General features: G+C 38.8%; 1 protein-coding gene across 2 annotated transcripts in view; it reads left to right on the top strand.

The window, feature by feature from the left end:
• Positions 1–24663, top strand: part of Marchf5 (membrane associated ring-CH-type finger 5) — a 35655-nt gene extending 10992 nt beyond the window's left edge. The window contains exons 1-6 of one of the 2 annotated variants that reach the window (XM_048338709.1): positions 3218–3351; positions 10686–10841; positions 18285–18415; positions 22555–22738; positions 22888–23054; positions 23905–24663. In XM_048338709.1, the coding sequence (XP_048194666.1) occupies positions 18359–18415; positions 22555–22738; positions 22888–23054; positions 23905–24021 (525 nt within the window). In that variant the 5' untranslated portion in view covers positions 3218–3351; positions 10686–10841; positions 18285–18358 and the 3' untranslated portion in view covers positions 24022–24663. Of the gene's footprint in view, positions 1–3148; positions 3352–10685; positions 10842–18284; positions 18416–22554; positions 22739–22887; positions 23055–23904 lie in introns of those variants that run through there. The other variant, XM_048338708.1, reaches the window with a different exon arrangement.
• Positions 24664–25346: the final 683 nt, after the last annotated feature.

Raw genomic sequence — 25346 nt, 5'->3', positions numbered from 1 at the left:
ATGTCCCTCTCCTTTTTTTCTACACATAAAAAAATCAGATAAACTGTGCTTGGAACACAAATAGATCTTATGGAATGAGGTTGTCTTCATTATTTAATGTTATTAGTAGTTGGTTGGCAATATCTAGCTTTGTCTTAGCAGAATCTTTCTGTTCCAGCACATGAGCAGGTAAACATAGGCTCATTCACTTCTAGCTTGTTTATTCTGTTTTTCTTCATTCTATTTTCAATCTTAGTTGTGTTTCACTGTAGCTGTTTTCTGTGTATGTTTATCCTGTGTTTCTTACTGTCATCACATTTCGGTGCTTCAGTTTCTAATTACTTTTTTTTTTAGCAACTTAGTATTTTTTGTTTGATATTGTATACACATGTGTGTTCCTTAATTAGACTGTAAATTCTGTAAATGTAGTTTCTTGTTACGTCAAGTATTGAATGTACTTTCTTGGCACTCGTTTATTTAGGAAAACTTGAGTAATCTTATATTTAAGACAGCCTCACCATGTATATTCCTTAAACTCTTAACAGATTTTACTATTAGGAATAATTATAGTAGTAAGCATGATGTTACATACCCCTGTAATCCCAGCAATCTGAAGGTTGATGGAGACTCGAGGTCAAGGCCAGACTTGACTGAATAGCTGATTGCAGACCTGGACTACATTACTCCCTACCCCTCACGCCCCTGCCCCGAGAAAAAAGAAAGAAGGATAATGATTATAACTGGCAAACTACATTTAAAATTAAGTGGTCTTTTTTTTTAGACTTTTTATTAGCATTCATTAGATATATTAGTGTATCCCATCAACCTTACCCTCTCATTCTCATTACGCCGCTTCCTCTGCCTCAAAACAGTTTCAACAGACTTTATTGGTCCATTTTCTGTTTGTTTGTTTGTTTGTTTTTGCCAGTCCTGGGGCCTGGACTCAGGGCCTGAGCACTCTCCCTGGCTTCTTTTTGCTCAAGGCTAGCACTCTACTACCTCTTGAGCCACAGCACCACTTCCGGCTTTTTCTGTATATGTGGTGCTGGGGAATCAAACCCAGGGCTTCATGTATGGGAGGCAAGCACTCTACCACTAGGCCATATTCCCGGCCCCCATTGGTCCATTTTCTTTTCTTTCTTTATCCATTGGTCCATTTTCATACACTCATGTAAACTATTTTGACCATATCTTAACTTTATCCACAGCTTGAATTCATATCTTAGCCAATACCATCCATCAGTTTTTACCTTTCAACTTTGTTTCTTCTGGATTTGCTTCATCTTCCATCAGGGGGGTCTCCTGACAGCACATGCCTCATGTTCTGTGTATAAACTCAGCAGAAGAAAGTCTATTCAACATCTATCCCCAAGTTCTGAGACTCACTCTAATAAGCCTAGCCTCCCAAACACTATAATCTCACTAACCACATACATGGCTAATGTTGCTAACTGTGTTAACCACATATGTGGCTAATGTTGGAAGAAGAGTGATTTTCCATAGAAAGCTTGTTCCTAGAAAAGAGGAATCTTAAACACTAAACCTCAAATTTATCATTTCCCTCCCAAGATCATGAGAAATTTAAGCTCATCATTTTATTAAACATCTCTTTTTCTGCTTTTCAAAATGCATGTTCGTGTATGCTAGTAACTGGGAATTGAACTCAGAGCCTCATGCTCTTACTTTCTTTCTCACTCCTTTAAGGCTGGCATTCAACCACTTGAGCCATGCCTGAAATGTCTTTTCTGCTTCTTAAAGAAATTAGGGCCTGGTGCTGGGAATATGGCCTAGTGGTAAAGTGCTCGTCTTGTATACATGAAGCCCTGGGCTCGATTCCTCAGCACCACATATATAGAAAAAGCCGGAAAAGGCACTGTGGCTCAAGTGGTAGAGTGCTAGCCTTGAGCAAAAGGAAGCCAGGGACAGTGCTCAGGCCCTGAGTTCAAGCCCCAGGACTGGCAAAAAAACAAAACCAAACAAAGAAATTGGGGCCTGCAAAACTAACATCTGTAATCCTAACTACTCAAGAGAATGAGATCTGATGGTCTCAATTCCAAGCCAGCCCTGGCAGACAAATCTGAGATAGACTCTTATCTCCAGAGGTGGAGATCTGGAAGAGCATTGTCTGAGACAAACTTCAATGAGGGGAGAGTGAAAGAAATTGATCATGTTTCTAATCATGATCATGTTAATAAAAGTCATTGTCATAATTTAATTCCAGAAAGGGAGATCTAGCCATACCTATAATGGAGATTTGTAGACCCACATCATACCACTTTCCTAAAGCTATTCATCCTATCCTCATATCTTTCATGAATTAGTTGCTTGCGGTGTTGTGCATAGAACCACTGCCTTGCACATGCTAGCCAAGTGTTCTAGCACGAAGTTACATCCCAGACCTTGGAACAGTGTTTTGCTGTGTAGTTTAGAATGGCCTGGAACTCGAAATCCTCCTGCTTCTACTGCCTGTGTGCATTTCACCTGTCTCCTTTGTGCTTTAATAAAAAGGTTTTGCTTCCCACCCCCCTTTCTTTTTAAAGTCATGCTATTACAGGCGAAGGGAATAGGACTCATTCCCTGCCTCCCCGCACACATGCCTGAAAATTGAATTAGCTGAGGATGTGGCTCACAGGTAGTAAAGCACTTGCTTTTAGTATAGGTCCTGGGTTTAATATAATACTTTGTTTTTTCCAAGATGTTGTGAACTGGGGAAAACCCTAAAGCCATATATTCCTGTGTCTCAAGGAATTTACTATATCATATTAAACAAAAGCCACTTGAGGGTTGTTCATTCCTTGCATTGTTCCTAACTGTAGTACGGTTTAAGCTCCCGGCCTCAGATTCTTTACTCAGATTGCCTGCTTGGCTGGCTCTACCAGTACCACTTGGCCCTACCTCCAGCCCAGCTTTTTGATAGTTGATTGGAGATGGAGTTTCCTAGATTTTGTTTTCTGTGTGGGCTAGCATTGAACGACGATCTTCTGGAGCTCAGATTCTAGAGTGGCTGTAATTATAGGCATGAGCCACTGATGCCTAGCTCGTTTTGGTTTTAAATTTATGTGAGCAGGAGTTCTACAATAAAACATAATAGGTTTATCTCATTAAGAAGGAGCTTCAGTATACAGGAGGCTAGAATCCTAAAGATAATCAGCATTTTTTTGTCTTACAGAAGTTGCTGGGTGTGTTTTGCCACTGATGAAGATGATAGAACAGCTGAATGGGTGAGACCATGCAGGTGCAGAGGATCTACCAAATGGGTTCACCAAGCTTGTCTACAGCGCTGGGTGGATGAAAAACAAAGAGGAAACAGTACAGCCAGAGTGGCATGTCCTCAATGCAATGCTGAGTACTTAATAGTTTTTCCAAAGCTGGGTAAGAATATCTAAAGATGGCATATGTTTGCTACTACTATATATAACTTTATGGACTTAAGTTTATTTCTACGTGACTCGTCTCCTTGGCTTTTGTAAAGCTCTATATTCTCTATTTCCTCTAAATGTGAGGTATTTGTTTCTCTTAACAGTTTACTTTAATAATACCCTCAATTTTCCCAAGTCTATCCATGTCTTTTTATTAGCTGTTATCATTTGGTTGAGAAGAGAAAGAACTTGTATAACCTGTGTAGATACAATTAAATGAAGCTATAGTAAAAAGCAGACTTAAAAGACTCATCTGAGGAGATGATACAGGACAAAGCACACAATAGTATCTTCTAATGTGTCTCCTTAATTCTTCTCTAAGGAATAAAAGAAAAATTGAAGATTTAATAACATAGAATGTTGAATTAATCTTTGGAATCTGATCTAGATAATTGTCTTTCATGAAAACTGTTACTCTTTTCAGGGAATTGGTAGGCAAGGAATAACCAAAGGTTGTTGAGAATGGGACTAGCATGGAATAAACTACTTAAAATGTGTTAAAACTAAGGCTAATATTTAGTAACCCTGTTCCATTACTCAAACATTTCTGAGGTGATGTCATTCTATTTGTGCTATGCCATGCTAGTTGTAAATATTACCCTTGGCTATAACCAAGAGGTATAGGAAGGCAGTTAGAGTTGTGGAATAGTCAAAGGGATAAGTGGAAAAATTAGAAATAATTAGGTATACTTTTTGAAGATGCTATATATACTAAAATCAGATTATATTTTAAAATGAGGTAATCACAAGTGAAGATGATGAAGTGCATTTTCAATTAAGCAGATAATAGGGTAAATTTCTACAGTTGTTTTTCTCTAGCATGATACATTAAAAATGGCAACTTTGTATGAAAGTGGATAGTGAAGAAAATAGTGTTCTTAAATATAAACAGTGTTCTTAAAAATAGTGTTCCATTTGGAATTGGACTGGGAACATGGCCTAGTGGCAAGAGTGCTTCCCTCGTATACATGAATCCCTGGGTTCGATTCCCAGCACCACATATATAAAAAATGGCCAGAAGTGGTGCTGTGGCTCAAGTGGCAGAGTGCTAGCCTTGAGCAAGAAGAAGCCAGGGACAGTGCTCAGGCCCTGAGTCCAAGCCCCAGGACTGCCAAACAACAACAACAACAACAAATTTGGAATTTGTGGACCATATTATGGGTCTTCGTACACACCACTGGTCTCACCCATCCAGTCCCATTTCACTCCTTGTACAGGGTCTTTAACTCAGGGCCTTGAACATGCTAGGTAAGCATTTTCTCTCTTCAAGCCATGCCCAACTCCATCACTGATGTAGATAAGCACGAGAGAGTAATCTAAAGCATTTTTGTTGTCAGATCAAACTGAAAATCCTAAAAACATTAGAGAAAACAATTATTAAAGTAGAATCCTTCATCATGTTGATATGGCTCACAAACTCAAGTTTTTGTCCTGAAAACAGTGTTTTTATATTGGATTTTTTCTTTTTAGTTCTGCTGCTGCTAAATTAGATAGGCCCACCTTTCCATTATAATTTTTGGAAGAACAGCTGAACCATGTGTTTTAGATACTCAAATACATAGACACCAACATGTTGCAAGAATTCTTATTAAAAATGAGGTATAATAAGTCACTTAGTTAACAGATATATAGCACTGAACAGAAAAGCTGAATATTTTAATTTGGGAGGTGGTAATAGGTAGCTCTATCTTTTGGTTGAATTTAGATCGAGGAGATAGTTTTCAGGTTTTATGCAGTAATTGAATATTGTTTTAAGTATACCTAATAGAACACTGATTCTTCCTATGATAGAAAGATCCTCAGTGATGGGGCTGGGGATATAGCCTAGTGGCAAGAGTGCCTGCCTCGGATACACGAGGCCCTAGGTTCGATTCCCCAGCACCACATATACAGAAAACGGCCAGAAGCGGCGCTGTGGCTCAAGTGGCAGAGTGCTAGCCTTGAGCGGGAAGAAGCCAGGGACAGTGCTCAGGCCCTGAGTCCAAGGCCCAGGACTGGCAAAAAAAAAAAAAAAAAAAAAAGATCCTCAGTGATGAGTCAAACTATTTGTTTAATTAAACTGTATCATACTATGATCTTCATTATTTTATCTTTTAAGAATTATATTCTGCCACGCAATGGTGCTCACATCTGTAAATCTAGCTGCTCAGGAGGTTGAGATCTTAGGATCTCAGTTTGAAGCCAGCCCAGACCAAAAAATCTGTGAGACTCTTTATCTTCAGCTAATCATGCAAAAAAAAAGGCCAGAAGGGGCTGGGAATATGACCTAGTGGTAGAGTGCTTGCCTCGCATACATGAAGCCCTGGGTTCAATTCCTCAGCAACACATATATAGAAAAAGCCAGAAGTGGCGCTGTGGCTCAAGTGGTAGAGTGCTAGCCTTGAGCAAAAAGAAGCTAGGGACAGTGCTCAGGCCCTGAGTCTAAGCCCCAGGACTGGCAAAAAAAATAAAAGTTTCTTTCAAAAGAAAAAGGTCAGAAGTGGAGCTGTGACTCAAGTGGTAGAGTGGTGGCCTTGAGGACAAAAGCTAAGGATAACATCAAGTTCCTGAGTTCAAGCTCCAGTGCTGGCACCAAAAAGAAATATTCTTCACAGTCAAGTTCAAATTATTCACTAAATTCTTGGGTCTGCTAAAGACATGGCACTTAAGGCACTTAAACTCACAGAAATTACATGACCAATACTATGGAAAAATTTGGTCAGGAACATCAGTAATCTTAACCACTTGGGAAACTGAGGCAGAGGCCAGCCTGAGTTATGTAGCAAGACTCTGTCCCAGAATATAAATAAATAAATCTTTCACTGGAATAGTTTTTGTTATCTTTCCTCTGGATGACATCGAGAAGTCAGAACTCTATTCTGAAGCCACCTGCTGTAGATTAAATTATATTAATAAATTCTCAGTCCTTAATACTGACTTGAGAAATCTTAGGTGTGAGTTTGTTTTTAGATAGTGGACTGCTTCCTTACTTTTTGGGTAGTGTTTTGGCTATACTGATTTCAGTACACCTTTGCAAGTCAAGTTTTAAAGATCGTTGTTGGGGGCTGGCAATGTGGCTTAGTTGTAGAGTGCTTAGCCTAGCATGCATGAAGCCCTGGGTTTGATTCCTTAGTACCACATAAACAGAAAAGGCTAGAAGTGGAGCGGTGGCTCAGGTGGGTGGAGTGCTAGACTTGAGCAAAAGAAGCTCCAGGACCGTGCCCATGCCCTTATTTCAAGCCTCAGGACTGGGGTAAAAAAAATAGTTGGCTCAAAGAGAATCCCTTTTTAATCTCCTTGTAAGTTAAATGTAATTTCATTTTTCCCCTTTAATGCATTTTCTTGTTATTCTAGCACTAGGGCTTAAACTCAGGGCCTTGTGCTCTCACTTGGTTTCTTTCACAGCTGGCTCTCTACCACTTGAGCCACATCTCTACTTACAGTTATTTGCTAGTGATTTGCTCTGAATTGCAGTCTTCAGATTTCAACCTCCTAACTAGAATTATAGATATGAGCCACTAGGCTAGCCCAGCAAATGAACATTCTTGAACTATTGATTTATTTATTGAAATAGACCCCTCACCTTTACCCACATCTCCAGCACTGTCTTTTGTTTTGTTTTGTTTTGGGGTTTTTGCTGGTTATTTTAAAGATAAGGGTCTTGTGAACTTATCTGCCTAGGCTAACTAAGGTCCTTCTCTCAGCCTCCTCACTAGATTGCAGGTTGAGTCACCAGCACTCACTTGAAATACTTCTTTCTCTTAATTCTTGCTAAGACTTTATTCCTTGGAATATAATTTTTCTTTGAAAGTCATAACCATTTCAAATTTATGAACTTATTTGAAAATCAATACTTAGTAACTTTTCTAGTTGTCTTAGACCAAAGATTGCCATGGACCACCACTGATCCCCAAATGACCCTTGAGAAACACTGGATAGAAAAAGGAACAGAAGATGTAAGGAAAAATGCAGAGAGGTGGTGGTTAATGTTCTATGGAGGGATTGCTTTGCTATGGCAGATTTTTAAAGTTTTTATATGGAATTAGCTTCATTTAGTCTGGCCAATTAACAGGCCAATTCTGCTTTTCTGAGACAGGAATGAATGAACGATGTTAATGTAGATGTTCTTTATTGTTGATAGAAAACTTAGGCAGAAGCCAAGCACCGGTAGCTCACACCTATAATTCTAGCTAGTCAGGAGGCTGAGATCTGAGACTCAGGGTTCAAAACCAGCCCAGGCAGAAAAGTCTATAAACTACTCAGAAAAGGCTGGAAATGGTGCTGTGGATCAAATGGTAGAGTGCTAGACTTGAGCATTCAAAAGCTCAGGACAGTGCCCAGACCTGGAGTTCAAGCCCCAGGACCAGCAAAAAAGAAAAAGAAAAAAACCTTGTGCTCAGACATGCAAAACTTAGAGTACTCATCAGACTTGCCATCTTCCTTATTATTACTACTGTTTTAAAGTTTGCTTTATTTTTTTCTAATGAGTTATGGTAATTACTTGTGTAAACCTATTTAAATACCGTGGTGTTCAAACTGTGATCTGAGGACCAATAAAGGAGTCTTCATCTGGAGGCAGTAGGAATGCAGAATACCAAACCCTTTACTCCCTATCTCAATTCTTTTTTTTTTTTTTTTTTTTTTTTTTTGGCCAGTCCTGGGCCTTGGACTCAGGGCCTGAGCACTGTCCCTGGCTTCTTCCCGCTCAAGGCTAGCACTCTGCCACTTGAGCCACAGCGCCGCTTCTGGCCGTTTTCTGTATATGTGGTGCTGGGGAATCGAACCTAGGGCCTCGTGTATCCGAGGCAGGCACTCTTGCCACTAGGCTATATCCCCAGCCCTCAATTCTTTTTTGGTTGTTTTGCCAGTCCTGGAGCTTGAACTCAGGGCCTGGGCACTGTCTGTGAGCTTCTTTTGCACGAGATTAGCATTCTACCCACCTGAGCCATAGCTCCACTTCTGGCTTTTTCTGTTTATGTGGTACTGAGGACTGAACCCAGGCTTCATGCATGCTAGACAAGCACTCTACCACTAAGCCACATTCTTCTCAGCCTCTTATCTCAGTTCTTAATTGAAATAGATACGTTAATGAGATCATCAGATGATTTCTTTTGGGCAATGCAACTCAGGCCTTTCATTTGCTAGGCAGGCATTCTTCCAATTAATTGAGCTACTCTACCAGCTCTTTTCCCATTGGTTATTTTTTAGTTATTTTTTGCTATTTTTGTTTTATTTCCATGTGACCTGCTCTGTAGTCCCCCTATTTGTGCTTCCCCATGTCTCTGGGATGACAGACACATGCCACAGCACCCAGCCATTGGTTAGGACAGAGTCTAAGGAACTTTTTTATGCCCAGGCTGACTAGACTCTAATTTCCCAAGAACCTAGAATTACAGGCTTGAGCCATCGTGCCTGGCTATTAATCTCATGATTGTTATGTACATTGAAGCATTATTTTAAAACAGAAATACAAGTACCTACTAGAAAATGCTATTTTTCACTAAAAATCCTGCAGTGTTTATTAACTAGTGATAAATTCACTTCTAGTTAGAAGGGTTTGGCATTCTCTGGTTTTGGCTTGATTTACTTCTTTTTGTTTCCCACTTAGAATCCACACCTTTTTTCACATCAGAGACTTCAAATCTAGGTTAAAAATATTATCTTTTTTTTTTTTTCTGCCCATCCTTGGCTTGAACTCAGGACCTGGGCACTGTCCCTGAGCCTCTTTGTGCTCAAGGATAGCGCTCTACCACTTGAGCCACAGTGATACTTCCAGCTTTTTCTGAATAGTTTATTGGAGATAAGAGTCTCACAGACTTTTCTGCCCAGTCTGGCTTCAAACCATGATCCTTAGAGCTCAGCCTCCTGAGTAGCTAGGATTACAGGTGAGAGCCATTGGCACCTCACTTTTTTTAAAAACCAATTAACCTGGGTTGAGTGGCACATACCAGTAATCATAGTACTTACAAGTCTGAAACAGAAGGATCATAAGTTCTAGGGTAAATTGAACAACACCGTGAGACCCTGTCTTTTTTTTTTTTTAAAGTCTTTCCCTCCCTGTAATATTTACCTAAAACATTTAGTGTCATACATTTGTTAATTTTGCCCTAAAGTTTCTCAATCATTTAATATCTATTTTACTTTTTTTTCTTTACTAGATCATAGGTTCCTTGGAAGCAGTAGCTAGTATGCTAAATATTACTTTTATTTTAATAGTGAACTATGTGTTCAATAGGTGCTTGTTAAGTACTTAGTAGTTGACCTTATGGCCCACTAATTATTTTTGTGATAAAAGTTTAAGCTTTCCCTTGGCACAAATTATATAGTCATAAAGAACAACTATGGTCATTTTTAGCTAGTAATTTAGCAATGTGAAATAAAGATATATAAATTGAACTAGTATGTATCCATTAGCACCTGATGTGGTACTCAGGATTATTTTGGTTTGGGGTTATTATTTGGTTGTGCCTGTGTGTGTGTGTGTGTGTGTGTGTGTGTGTGTGTGTGTGTGTGTGTGTGTGTGTTGCTACTGGGGCTTGAACTCCAGCCCTCTCTCTTAACCCCCACTTGAGCCACACTTCTACTTCTTGTTTTTTGCTTGTTAATTGGAAATGAGAATCTCTGATTTGCTTCCCAGGCTGGTGTTGAACTATGATTCTTAGATTTCACAGATTTCAGCCACTTGTGAAGGTAGGCTTATAGGCTTGCTTATTGTTTATCATTTACTGTTAGTTTGGTTATCCAAAAAAAAGCTTAAGAGCCTATCTCTCAGCCTACAAGTACAGCAGATAAAGATGGAAGTGAGAGCTTCCCATAAGCTCTTAGACTTAATGCTTAGTTTTCAAGACAATAATGGATGGTAGAAAGTTAGAACTCTTATCCAGTGTATTTTTTTTCCTGTTATTTGTGGTACCTCTAGAGGTTTGAACTCAGATCCTCATGGTTGCTAGGGCAGGTGCTCTACCACTTGAGCCACATCCCCAAACCATTTCCACATATTTTTAACTTTTACTGAGTTTGTTGTTTGGGTATGTTTTCCTTAAAATCCACATTTGACATGGGCCCGTGTAATTAGACTTTTTTGAAACTGCACTGAGTGAGCAGATTGAGTCAAATATTTGTCGCAGGGTGTTATGGCAAAATTCTGTACCATTATAGTCTGCTGCCCAGAGGAATAGACTAGAGTGCCCTGATGTACAGCCAACTACCATGTGCTATGCTGGCTGTGGCCCAGAAAGCCCCTAAGAGTAAATGCCAATCATCAGAAAGCATTTTTTAAGCACCTATCTGTACATGGTTTTATCCTAGGCACTGTACAAAACGAATTAAACAGACATGGCCCCTGCCCCTTGGGAGTTTTCAGTCTAAGATGATGCTGACATGGACAGACATAAAGGATATTGAGACAACTGAACAAACACTGAACAAGAGCATAAAGTAATAACATTATTCACAAGCAAAGGGGTAAGTGCATTTTGTGGGGATAGTATATAAAGGAAGCCATATGGGATATGAACAGAGCGGAATAGAGAAACTAGTGACCTTGACCGAACCAAATTAGGTTAGTTCCCCTGGCAAATTGGATTTTCATACCGAAAAGATAAGGACATTCTAGACATATATTGCTACAAGGAAAACAGCAAGGAAAGAAGTTCATGACTCTAGTGTCAATGGCCTCAAAAATCTGGGATTCTGAATGGCACTAAAGGTACGATTGATGTTTAACTTGGCCAGTTGGCATTTAAGGTGGGTCTGGGTCAGAACCAATTCATTGTAAAGCAGATAAACCTGGAGGCTTTAAATTGACCAGGAGCAGTATAGCACCACCTGCTTATGCTGATTACATCAAATTCTTTAGCATTCTAACATACTGTAGAAATCACATTTCTCAAGAATAGGTTGTAAGTAGTGTGTTAGTAGTACTAGGGCTTAAACTCGGGGCCTTGCATTCTACAACAAGCATTCTACCTCTCAAACATTAACCTGGTTAATAGGTATGGTTGCAGGTACCCTTCTATCCTAGAAATATGCCCAAGAGTTGTAAGAAGTATATACACTTCTAAGTATTGTAAGCACAATACCTGCAGTTCTTAAATTCCAATGTATTCCTGTTTTGGGGGTCAGAGGTCCTCACTTTTTTTTTGTTTATGTGTTTTGTTTTTGTTGCCAGTCCTGGGGCGTGGACTCAGGGCCTGAGCACCGTCCCTAGCTTCTTTGTACTCAAGGCTAGCACTCTACCTCTTGAGCCACAGAGCCACTTCCGGCTTTTTTCTGTATATGTGGTGCTGAGGAATCGAACCCAGGGCTTCATGTATATGAGGCGAGCACTTTACCACTAGACCATGTTCCCAGCCCGAGGTCCTCACTTCTTTCCTTTTGGTGATACTAGGTTTTTAACTTAGAGGTTTGTGCTCTACCACTTCAGCGACATCTCCAGCCTTTTGTTTCTGTTTTGAGACAGAGTCTCTGTGTTGCTCAGACTGACCCTACACTCATGAACTCGAGCAGTCCTCCCACCTCTGCCTCTTGAGTAGCTGTGGACCACAGGGGTAGGCCACTATACCTAAGCTCAGGAAGTAACCTTCAACAGCCGTGTATACATAGACTTGAATTTGGTGTTTGGGCACTGTTTTGTTTCTTTTTGTTTTGTGAATTACTGATAACTTCCCCAAAAATGTTCAGTTCACTTATATTGTTTGAAACAGTTTCTCACCATATATATAGCTCAGGCTAGCCTTTGAACTCAAGATCCTCCTCTTGCAGCCTCTCTACTGCTAGGATTAGATGCCTGGCTCAGCTTACTTCATGATGTTCCATAACCTGAGATGAACTTTGAATTTAATCCAAATATTAGGGTTTAGTTGTTGTCTTTACAAGTAAATGCCTCTTTAACTTGTACAATAGAGTTTTACAAGAGACTTCCTTTTAATTATAAGCTTCTCTAACGCTCTTTAAATTATTAGATTTTCATAATTCCTGCTTACACAAGTTTCTTTCATTTGTCATCCTTTGTATAAAAACTATTGAAAACACAAATGGTATGTCCCACCATGGCTTCAAAAGTTCAATAATGAGTCAGGCATTGGTGGCTCATGTCTGTACTTATAGCTACTCAGGAGATGAGATCTGAGGATCATGGTTCGGAGCCAGCCCGGACAAAAAAGTTCATGAGATGCTTATCTCCAATTAACTATCAGAAAACTGGAAGTGTGGCTCAAAATGTTAAAGTGCTAGCCTTGAGTGAAAAAGCTCAAGGACAGCACCCAGGCCTTGGGTTCAAGCACCACAACTGACTGAAAAAAGAAGTTCATTAGTGGGGGTTGGAATGTAGCTCAGTGGTAGGGTGTCTGCCTAGCTGGCACAGTCCTGTTTGGAACTCCAGCACCACCAAAAAACAACAACAAAAACCCACCCACGATAACCAATAACCAAAAATTCAGTAATGCTTCTTTTTAATAAAATATTGGATCTTTTATGCTCTTAGGTAATTTATGAGATGTTTTTCTTTTGTGCTTCCTCTCTGTTAAAAATGCAGAATCTTAAGGGATAGAGAGTCATGCCTTTCTCTACTTCCTATCACTCATTGTGTTATAATCTGACAGTATAAAGAATCTAGTTGACTGCTACTGTTACTATTTTCTTAAAACTATGACACTAAATCATGAAACAATTGGGCCATAAGAGGATTCAATTAGGGACTGTCATCCAGAGGATTTCAATGATTGATCTTACCAAATAACTTACCTAGATAACTTTTAGCTCTCAGAAATACCTCCCCTCAACACTCATTTATTCTAATTGTGTCTTTAACACTAAGCATTTGTTCTTCCAAATATGAAACTAAAGAGGTGACATTGATCAGGATATGTTGTACTTATAAATTGACATGTTGAATTGAAGCAGGCTGGGTATGGTGGCTCTCATCTGTAATCTTAGCTACTCAGGAGGCTGAGATCTCATCAAGGTTCAAAGCCAGCCTCAACAGGAAAGTGCTTAAAATTCTTATCTCCAATTAACCACCAAAATCTAAAGCCAGAGTGGAGCTATGGCTCAAGTGATAGCATACAAGCCTTGAGAACAAAAGCTCAGGGACAGTGCCCAGACCTTGAGTTCAAGTCCCAGGAAAGATCTGATGATTATTATTTGAAGCCACCTGGCATAGAAAAATCCAAGGGACTTTTAACCAGCAAAAAGCCAGAAATGGAGGGGGTTTGGGTAGTAAGAACACCAGCCTTGAGCAAAAAAAAACAAAAAAACACTAAAGGACTGTCGCAAATTCAAGCCCCAGTACTGGCAAAAGTAAAAGGAAGGTGGCTCACACCTGTAATCCTAGCTACTCAGGAGGCTGAGATCTGAGGATTGTAGTTCAAAGCCAGCCAGGACAGAACAGTCTCCATGAGATTGTTATCTCTAATTAACCACTCAAAAATCAGAAGTGGTGTTGTGGCTCAAAGTGGTAGAGCACTAGCCTTGGACAAAGAGGCTCAAAGACAGCTCCCAGGCCCTGAATTCAAGCCCCACTACCAACAACAACAAAAAAGTTATAAATATTAAAGTAATCTTGGATTAGACTAATCTTTACACAAAGTAAATTTTAAATGAGCTAAGAGAAAAATTTTATCAGAAAAATAGAATATGATGCTCTAAAATTCAGCCTGTCCATTTTATCAGGCATGTTTTGTAAGGGATAGGTAGAAATTTTCCTAAAAAGTATAGTAGAATTTTTGTAGTACAGAGTTTGCATCCAGTGATTCAGGAAGAAAGTTGAGCTTTCCTTTTGTAATTCAATGAAAAGAAACTATTCGTGCATCTAGTTCATCGATAATAGTAGTAGTTATGACTTGCTTTATTTGAGAATTGTATTTTCATCCAATTGTTTGCTTTTATCTTTTAGGAATTAGATTATGCCATTCTGTTAGTACATAGTTTCAGCTACATAATTTTCTCAGGAAGGAATTCTCAGCATCATAGGAGCTTAGGATGCCTCAATAAATAAAACCAAAAATACTGTTTTCTCTTGGGTGCTACCTTTCTCTGTAAAGTACCTTAGTTTAGAATTCACATGTTGTTGTGTTCCAGTAAAACCAACTGTGAAAACAGTCAACTGGGACTGAAGGTGTGGCTCAGTTGCTAAAGCGAAAACCCAAATCTTGGATCTAAAAAAGAAAAACAGTCAGCTGAGTGGGTTTGGCCCACTGGACATACTTTTCCAACTCTTGTTCTAATAATGAGTAGAAATAGATTAATAAAGTGTGTTAAGTGATAAATGCTTTAGGGATGAAGGCAATCAAACATGGAGTATCATGAGTTAGTGGTTGGCATTGAAGTCAAGAAGAGAACCAGCAAAAGAAACTGAAATATTAGTAGTAAGATAGAAATGCTGAAAATAGTGGTTTTGAAAATGTAGAAAAGAATGACAAATGAGGAAGAAAAGGTGTCACATGTTGCTGATAGGCTGAATAAGCAGAAGATTGAGATTAGACCATTAAAGGTAGATATGTAGACTTTATTAGTGACCTCTGTGTGCAGAAAGTTCAAGAGAACTAAAAGAAAAATACAGTTCTTTTGAGGAATTTTCTTACAAAGTGAAGAAATGGGAGTAGCAAAGATAAAGAAGATTTTGTTGTTGTTTTTTTTGGCCAGTCCTGGGCCTTGGACTCAGGGCCTGAGCACTGTCCCTGGCTTCTTCCCGCTCAAGGCTAGCACTCTGCCACTTGAGCCACAGCGCCGCTTCTGGCCGTTTTCTGTATATGTGGTGCTGGGGAATCGAACCTAGGGCCTCGTGTATCCAAGGCAGGCACTCTTGCCACTAGGCTATATCCCCAGCCCCTGTTGTTGTTTTTAAGTAAAATGGGCTGGGAATGTGGCTTAGTGGTAGAGTGCTTGCCTAGCATACATGAAGCCTTGGATTCAATTCCTCAATACCACATACACAGAAAAAACTTGAAGTGGCTCTGGCTCAAGTAGTAGAGTGCTAGCCTTGAGCAAAAAGTAAGCTCAGGGACAGTGCCCAAGCCCTGAATTCAAGCCCCAGGACTGGCAAAAAAAAAAAAAGTAAAAGGAGTAATACCATTTTTGCTTGATAGAAGTAAGCCAGTAAGAATAAGGAAGAAAACCAAGCACCAGTGCTTTTAATCCTAGCTACTCAGGAGGCTGACATCTGAGGATCAGTCTGAGGATTGTGGTTCAAAGCCCAGTCCAGGCAGGAAAGTCTATGAGACTCTTGTCTCTAACTTCCAAGAGAAGCTAGAAGTGGAGCTGTGGCCCAAGTGGTAGAGTACCAACCTTGAGGGGAAAAAAAATCTCAGGGATAGGCCCTTGAGTTTAAGCCCCAACACTGACACCAAGAAAGGGGGGGAGTGAGGGGAATGATGTAGGACTTAAGTAGGAGACAGTTGCTTGAGCTTTTGACTTGAGTTGATGAGGGGTTAAAATCTGGTCTCGAAGTGAAATGTTGACTTCAGGTAATGGAAGATTGTAGATAGGTTCATGGACTGGAGAGATTTTGTGTATGTTCTTTTGTGACTTCAGTTTCTGATTCAAAAATTAATAAAGAATTTAAAAGTTGAAACCGGTTTAAAAACATAATTAATCCAATCCTTTGACAATATTAAGAACTAGGCTTTTCTTTCCATTTGAGTATGAAATTATAATAATAGCAATGATAATCAGACTGTCTTCATATTAAGAAGGGAAATAGTTCACATTTTTTACCTTTCAAATTTCTTTAACATACTTAAGGCTTGATTGGTGTTTTGAATCTTTTCAAATGTAACATTCATGAACTTCTGTAACTCATTCTAAAACAGAATAAATCCTGGTTGTGAGCAGAAAAAAAAAAAATTGAAACCGGCCACCAGTGGGTCACCCCTGTAATCCTAACTGTTCAGGAGGCTGAGATCTGAGGTTTGAAGCCAGCTGGGACATAAAAGTCCATGTGAGAGTCTTATATCCAGTTAGTCAGTAAAAAGCTGTAAATAGAGCTGTGACTTAAGTGGTAGAGTGCCAGCCTTGAGCACAAAGAAGGGGGAAATGCAACCAAGAATCCAATATGTATCCTGTAAAATTAAGAAGAGGCATGGGTGAAAATGTTAAAAGGAGTGACATTGATCAAGATACTGCATTCATAAACTGCTTTGTTAAATTGCAACTCCTTCATACAACTACTTAAAGATAATGATAATACATTTTTTTAAAAACTTAAGAGTTGGGGCTGGGGATATGGCCTAGTGGCAAGAGTGCTTGCCTCGTATACATGAGGCCCTGGGTTCGATTCCCCAGCACCACATATACAGAAAATGGCCAGAAGTGGCACTGTGGCTCAAGGGGCAGAGTGCTAGCCTTGAGCAAGAAGAAGCCAGGGACAGTGCTCAGGTCCTGAGTTCAAGCCCCAGGACTGGCCAAAAAAAAAAAAAAAACAGTTTGAAGCTCTGAGTTCAAGCCCTGGTGCTTGAGCAAACACAAAAATAATTTATATCAAGCATACACACAAAAAATTTATAAGTTGAAATACAAAGGTTTTATGTATACCTGTAGTCTTTGACCTGTAGTTCTAGCCTTTAAAGGATTTTACATGATGACTTTGTTTTGCATTCTATAAGGGAGTTATAAATTCAACTCAGTAGTTGTGTGTATTTTGAGTTAAACCCTGTGGCAAAGCACCTGGTATTATGTGAGACACTCAAGAAATGCTGTTATTTGGAAGATATAGTCAGTAGGTACTAAACTAGGTTTACCTTATCTCTTTGGTCCCAAAATGTACTTTATCAACGTTTTAAATGTGAGGTCTTAAAAATGCCAAGTAATGCTGCATTTAAATTACAGGCCCTACAGCATCTCCCCTAATGTTATCTACTTTACAATGTAGTTTCCTTATACAGTGACCACTGTTATTACTGGCGATAGCAGTCAATGGGAAGTTTGGATCAGGAACTTTATAAGATATTTTATTCTTACATGTTTAATTATCTTATCAAAATATGTTATTTTCTTTGTACAATAAGAATCATTGGTTTTGTATATAGCATCCTTTAGATTGTAAGTCCGTAGAAGGTAGGTGATGACTTACACATATCTAAAAAATTGTCTAATAATTTGTTTGTAGAGGATATTAAACAAATACAGGAGTAAGATGTTTTATATACCTTAAACTTAGATATATAGTTATTTGAGTATACTTTGAACACAATTGTGATAGCTTTTCACTTTTCTGGAAAACTGTGAAGCTAAATTATACTGGGATTAATGGCAATTAATATAATGCCTCCAAAATAGCACATGATAGAAGTGTAATTTGCACATTCAGCTGTTAGAATGCAATAAAACTGACATCATAATGATAAAAACCTTGGTATAGAATAATATTCAACTAAATAGCATACTGAAAATCAAAGTGAAATGAGTTGACTTTGTGTAACTACAAAAATTAGCCTTGTTTATTACCTTTATACATGGTATAAAGATGCACAATGAGTAAATCATAGAAGTGACATTCTTACCAAGTACTGCAGAAGTTAATGGTTGCTAGGAACCTGGTTGAAAGACCAAGTTTAAATGGCCCTTTTACTCTGCAGTAGCCAGTATGATTAAGAAATGGAAGAGTAAGAGAATTATTTCCTTTATAAGAAGCAGTAGTATTTGAGGTTCTAAATATAGGTTCAGTAATAAAGATAAATGTTTGAGCAGGCCATTTCCGAGAATTTAGGAAATAATATTTAGCTATTCATGAAAATCTATTCAAATCTGAGTTCCCACCAAATTATTCACAACTATTTCTGAAGCATGAAGTCATCCAGCTTCATAAAACTATTTTGAATCTTAGAAAATTATGAAACATTTAGAAAAATTAGGAAATATGGAACAGATCATTGTTGAAGTTTTGTTTTTTGTCATTTGTTTGTATTGTAGGTCCAGTTGTTTACGTCTTGGATCTTGCAGATAGATTGATCTCAAAAGCTTGTCCTTTTGCTGCTGCAGGAATAATGGTTGGCTCCATCTATTGGACAGCTGTGACTTATGGAGCTGTGACAGTGATGCAGGTTCTTTATTTTACTCTTCATCTGCAGATGTGACTTTTGATGTGAAGAGCTATTTATAAATGTTTTGGCATTTTTTTAATTTATTATTTTGAGGAAGTAGTACTATTCTCCTAGCTCAACAATAAGAAAATATAAAGCAACTATTAATGACAAGTCTTCTTATTCCTTTTCTTCCTTTTCCTGGGTTACTCCCTCACCTTCCCTGGTGGTCACTCTTGTTAATTTTGTATATATTCATCCAGATTGATTCTATGATTATACAAGAAAGAATCAAGATTCACATACACACTTTTTTTTTCCTAAAAGGGGGTACACTATAACTGCAACCTCTTTTTTCATAGTCTTAAATCTTCTCACATAAATATGTAGACCTTCTATCTAGTTATGAGGAATTTAAGTAGGAACCTTTTCTTGCTTTTTTTTTTAACATTTGTGTTTTGTGTTTTGACATCTCTCTCCCAGATTTTAATTTTAGCTTCTCTTTTCTTTGAGATAGAGTTCTCTTATGTTACCCAGGCTGGTCTCTACCTTGTATGTATTCAAGTGATCTTCCTGCTTGAGCCTCCTGAATAACTTGTATTATAGGTGTGAGCCACTGTACCTGACTGCATTTTTTCTTTCTTTCTTTCTTTTTCTCTTTCTTTCTTTCTTTCTTTCTTTCTTTCTTTCTTTCTTTCTTTCTCTTTCTTTTCCTTCCTTCCTTCCTTCCTTCCTTCCTTCCTTCCTTCCTTCCTTTCTTTTTTTTTTTCCTCTTCATGTGGTACTGAGGAATCACCCAGGGCTTCATCAAGCACTCTACCTCTAGGCCATATCCCCAACCCTCTTTTTTTTTTATTTTAAACCAGTCGTAGGGCTTGAACTCAGGACCTGAGCACTGTTCCTGGCTTCTTTCTGCTCACTTTACCACTTGAGCCACAGCACCACTTCCGGCTTTTTCATGTATTTGGTGCTAAGGAATTGAATCTAGGGCTTCATGCGTGCTAGGCAAGCACTCTACCACTCAGCCACATTCCCAGCCCTGAATTTTTCTTGTAAAGACAGTAACTTCCCCTTCCTCTAGTCCAGCACTCAGCCAATTTTTTTTTTTTTTTTTCGCCAGTCCTGGGCCTTGGACTCGGGGCCTGTGCTCTGTCCCTGGCTTCTTTTTGTTCAAGGCTAGCACTCTACCACTTGAGCCACAGCACCACTTCTGGCCATTTTCTATATATGTGGTGCTGAGGAATCAAACCTAGGGTTTCATGTATATGAGGCAAGCATTCTTGCCACTAAGCCATATTCCCAGCCCGCAGCCAAATACTTTTTAAGCACTCATACGTGCTTGAAACAATTTCATGTCATAAATGCTGTTAATTATTTCTACTTAACTATATGTCCAGTACCACAAATCAAGGGAAAAGCCTGAGAATTATCATCTCTTAATCTAGAATAGAAGCAATCAAAACATTTTATCCTGGAAAGTCTTAATTTCCAGCCTAGGTACCACTTTTCCTTTAGTGTGATTATAGCCCCCATGAGTACTGTCTTTTTGTTTTTGAGACAGGGTCTCAGTATGTTGCTCAGGCTGGTCGTGAACTCCCAGGTACCTAAAAATAAAGACATAATGCTAACATGCCCAGAACTCATACAAAAGCATAAACTTCTTACCTTTACTCTCAGGTCCCAAAAGTGAGGTTTTTTTTTAAAGTATTTGTACAAAAGGGTTTCAGTGCAACAGGTCAGTTTATAACTATATCTTTTTTTTTTTTTTTTTTTTTTTTTTTTGGCCAGTCCTTGGGCTTGAATTCAGGGCCTGGGCGCTGTCCCTGAGCTTCTTTTGCTTAAGGCTAGCACTCTGCCACTTGAGCCACAGTGCCACTTCCAGCTTTTTCTGTTTATATGGTACTGAGTAATCGAACCCAGGGCTTCATGAATGCTAGGCAAGCACTCTACCACTCAGCCCCATTCCCATCCTTACAGTGTATCTTGATCCACGTCACCCCTTCCATCATTTTCTCATCTTTCCCAACCCCACCCATCTCTTCAAGTTGCCTGGTTCCTTTTTTTTTTTGGCAGTCCTGGGCTTGGACTCAGGGCCTGAGCACTGTCCCTGGCTTCTTTTTGCTCAAGGCTAGCACTCTGCCACTTGAGCCACAGTGCCACTTCTGGCCGTTTTCTATATATGTGGTGCTGGGGAATCGAACTCAGGGCTTCATGTATGCAAGGCAAGCACCCTTGCCACTAGGCCATATTCCCAGCCCGTCTGGTTCCATTTTTATATATGTACATTGAATACTATGACTGTATTTATTCACTTTTCCTCTATTTGTCCTCCCACATCTATACAACTGTTGGTTCAAAGAAGTTACACCATTGGAATTCTCCTCTGCATACACTGTACTTCACTCATTTTGTTTGTATATATGTATGTAACTGCATATGTTTTCATATTTTCTTACGATTTGTTTTGTTTTTGTTGCCAGTCCTGGGGCATGGACACAGGGCCTGAGCACTGTCCCTGGCTTCTTTGTGCTCAAGGCTAGCACTCTACCTCTTGAGCCACAATGCAACTTCTGGCTTTTTTTCTATATATGTGGTGCTGAGGAATCGAACCCAGGGCTTCATGTATATGAGGCGAGCACTTTACCACTAGGCCATATTCCCAGCCCTTTGCTTACGATTTATATATAACTTCCACATATGAGAGAAAACATATCCCTTTTTATCTCTGAACCCGACTTACTTCACCTAATGTATTTTTTCCAGGTCCATCTATTTTCTTTTTCTTTTTTTAATATTTACTTATTTATTGTCAAAGTGATGTACAGAGGGGTTACACTTTCATATGTAAGGCAGTGAGTACATTTCTTGTTCGACTTGTTACCTCCTCCCTCATTTCTTCCTCCCTCCCCACCTTCCTCTATTTTCATACAAATGGTATATTCTTCTTGATGGATGAGTAAAATTCCACGGTGTGTGTATGTGTATCTGTGTGTGTGTGTGTGTGTGTGTACATAGCTATACATACATGCACATACTACATAGATATAATGGAATTTTTAAACTTTTTTTTTCTTTTTTGCCAGTCCTGAACTCAGGGCCTGGGTGCTGTCCCTGAGCTTTTTTGCTTAAGGCCAGCACTCTACCACTTGAGCCACAGCACCACTTCCATTTTTTTCTGTTTATGTGGTATTGAGGAACTGAACCCAGGGCTTCTTTAACTTTTTGAGACTTCTGAAGTGCTAGAATTGCAGGCATATGTTACCAAGCCCAGAGTAGGATCTTTTTGTTTTTGTGGTTGTGGGAGGCGGGTGCCAGGACTTGAACTTGTGCTCAGCTTTTCCCTCATTTAGCTTGCTTGCCTCTGGCTGGCACTCTACCATTTGAGCCACACTTCGTGTAGTAGCATCTTCTTAAAGAACAGTCCCACCACTTGGCTGGAAAGAAGAGCAGAAACGCAGATGTTCTTTTGGGAGACAAATAAAATCTAGAATTATATCCCAATCCTACAGCCCACTAACCAAATCAAGTAATAATAGAAGCAAAATCCAGAGAGGTTTCCTTCCCTCCATTTAAATGTAATCCATATGAGCCATGAGTGGTGGCATACATGTGTAATCCCAGCACAGATGAGGTAGGAGGATCTCAAGTGTGAAGCCAGCCTGTGCAACTTAGTGAGCCTTGGTCTTAAAAAAACAAACAAAAATTACTGTAAGCAGACATTTATAAGGCTTTTTTAATTCCAGTGTAGAATAAAATAACTTAGGGCTAATAATTTTGCAGGTTTTGTTTTGCTTTGTTTTGTTTTGTTTTTTGCTGTTGGTGTGGGAGTTTGGACTCTGGATTTTGTGCTTGCTCAGCTGACTGATACCCTACCACTTGAGCCATGTCTCTAGCCTGGCTTTTTGCTGGTTACTTGGAGATGAAGTCTCATGGATCTTTCTGTCCAGGCTGGCTTTGAACCACAGTCCTTTTTGTCTCAGCCTCCTGAGTAGCTAGGATTTATAGGTATGAGTCACCAGTGCCCAGCCCAGTTTCGTTTTTGTTTTTTGGTTTTTTTGTGTTCTTTTGAAGCATTTCCTTCAAAATGAACTGAGCTCAGACATGCACCATTTCATTAGATGAGGAAGTGATACTAGCAAATGCCATCTATCTTTTCACAGGTTGTAGGCCATAAAGAAGGGCTGGATGTTATGGAAAGAGCCGATCCTTTATTCCTTTTAATTGGACTTCCTACTATTCCTGTCATGCTGATATTAGGCAAGATGATTCGCTGGGAGGACTATGTGCTTAGACTGTGGCGCAAATACTCAAATAAACTACAAATTTTGAACAGTATATTTCCAGGTAGGCCCTGAAATTTGGTTATAAAGGGCAAAGTGCATGTCAAATTGACCTATAGAAGATTAATACACTTTTTAAAGAAATATTTTAAGATTTTTTTTTAAAGCTAAACTTAAATAATAGTATTAACAGTGAACTTTTTTTCCCTGTAGGGATTGGTTGTCCTGTTCCTCGAATTCCAGCTGAAGCTAATCCTTTAGCAGATCATGTCTCTGCTACCCGAATTTTGTGTGGAGCCCTTGTCTTTCCTACTATTGCGACAATAGTTGGTAAACTGATGTTCAGTAGTGTTAACTCTAACTTACAAAGGACAATCTTGGTAAGATGGCTTTAATACCACTGTTTCAAGTAGTATGCGAAAGAGAATGGTGTGTTTTTTTTTAAATGTACAGGAAAACTTCACTCAGTAATCAGGGAAGATTTGTTTTCATTTTGTGTGTGTGTGTGCACTTTTATGGCAGTCATCTGAACCATACAAATACTCAGCTTGTGATTCCTGTACCTTAAGCCTGTATTTAACCTCCCTACTATTATCCACTAACTGAGAGAAATAGAAATGAGAGGAACCACTGAAGCAGTTCTGGTCTTCTTAAACTAGTCTGTGGGTAATCTCTCTTCTGTAATATGTTATGAATGGTCACACCTACCTTCCTACCAACTGCACTATGGTTAGCAGTTTCTGCATTAGGCTCTGGCTCTCTGGTTTAAATCCTAATACAAATAGCCTTGCTGTGAAATGAAAAATAAATTTCTTGACTTCTCTGTGCCTGGAGAATGAGAATGGCAGCTACCTCATAGTAATTATGAGGGTTATGTGAGACAAATATTGGCACATAATAAGCACTTGTGTTGTCATCATTATTTCCCCCTCCTTCCTCTCGTGGTAGTCTGTAGTACACAGTGCTCTGCCAACTCTCCTTTCTATATCAAAATGAATCTAGAGTTAAATGGACAGAAGATTGCTCAGTAATGGGAAGGCATCTCTGTCTTCTGTTCCTTGTCAGTACCCACCTGTCCTTTGCTAACTCAGGAGAAAAGGAAATGTTTCACTTGCAAATACCTCAGTTCTGTAAGCATCAAAGCCTCTGTCTCTTGTGATCTAAGTAAAATTCTTTTTATTACATTTCTCTAAACCTGCATTATAACAAGCTAATTTTCTTTTATTTTAGGGTGGAATTGCTTTTGTTGCCATAAAAGGAGCATTTAAGGTTTACTTCAAACAGCAGCAATATTTACGTCAGGCACATCGCAAAATTCTAAATTATCCAGAGCAAGAAGAAGCATAAAATTGTGACTTCTGGTTCTGCAGTCATCTCATCCTTAGGAGTCTGTTGTGTTGTTTTGATTCCATCATTAATGCACTAGTGGAGACTTGTGAGAAGCTGCTGCTCCTATATTTTTAAGGAATATAATAAAACACTTAGGGCAGGGGAAATCCTCTCGGTAATCACGGAAGCTACGAATGATTTGTTTTCATTGTTTTTGATGTACTTCTTTTATGGCAGTCATCTGAACCATTATCTTAGCATGGTAAACCTGGGTTTATTCATATTTTCTCCAGACACAGTTGTCTACTAAATCAAACTATATAAATATTAAAAAATGCACATGCTGTTAAATTGTAATGTCTTTTTTGTACATGTTTAATGTTTTCTTAGAAACAACAACTCTATGAAGGTACTATGAGGATTTTTCTCTTTTGGCATAATTTGATTATATGCTAAAACAGGAGCATATGTTACTATGAAAATATTAAATTAGTTATAAATAAGTAACAAAAATATGTGTAAACATTCAAATGATTATCTGAACAAATGAGATTCTGTTGTGTTTTCTTTAACCCTTGTGATATTCTCCAAAATGTGTAGGGTAAAAGTTCACAGGGCTTCCAGATCCCTTTTTCACTATTAAATTTTATTTATACAACATTGACATCTCAGTCCATAATGTAATTTTGACTTGTGTAGTGTTAATTACTGTGTATGTGTGTGTGTGTGAGAGAGAGAGAGAGAGAAAGAGACAGACAGACAGACAGACAGACAGACAGACAGACAGAGACAGAGAGGGGGAGGATGAGAATCAGGTCCCTCTATGAAATAAAGAGTTTTAAAGCCCTATTTATAGAAATTAGAGCTTCCAGTTCATAGTGTGAGCAGAGAACTATTTGCAGAACCCAAAAATGAATAAAGCTGTTTTATTCCCCTCGTATCTTAGCTCGGCTTGGCAGGTTTTTTGTTTTTTGTTTTTAATCATTTCCTATTTTCCCAAGAACTATGCAGAGTGCTGTGGGTACCGCAGCAAACAGGGCACACCTGGACCTGCCTCTAAGAGATGATAGTCAGTCTGGTTTGAGCAGTAAGGAAACCAAGCTGAGTCCATGTGCTCTTTGCTTCTATTTCAGTCAGTGAGACAGTATGAAAACAAGTCAAATAAATACTGAAGTAATTCTTTTTGTGTGTAAAAATCAGTTTATTATGGAAAAACCCTACTAATATACCTAAATTCTAATTGCTTATATATTAATGGGGCTAGCACCTTCATAATCATTGTTGGACTAGTTTTATCTTTATTTTTGAAAAGCAGTTTAAGCCATTTGTATAAAATGGCCATT

This window comes from Perognathus longimembris, chromosome 2 (assembly GCF_023159225.1).
Source record: "Perognathus longimembris pacificus isolate PPM17 chromosome 2, ASM2315922v1, whole genome shotgun sequence".
In the NCBI taxonomy this organism is placed as follows: Eukaryota; Metazoa; Chordata; class Mammalia; order Rodentia; family Heteromyidae; genus Perognathus; species Perognathus longimembris.
The sequence above is the reverse complement of the archived record's forward strand: the minus strand, read 5'-3'. Positions and strand labels throughout refer to the sequence as shown.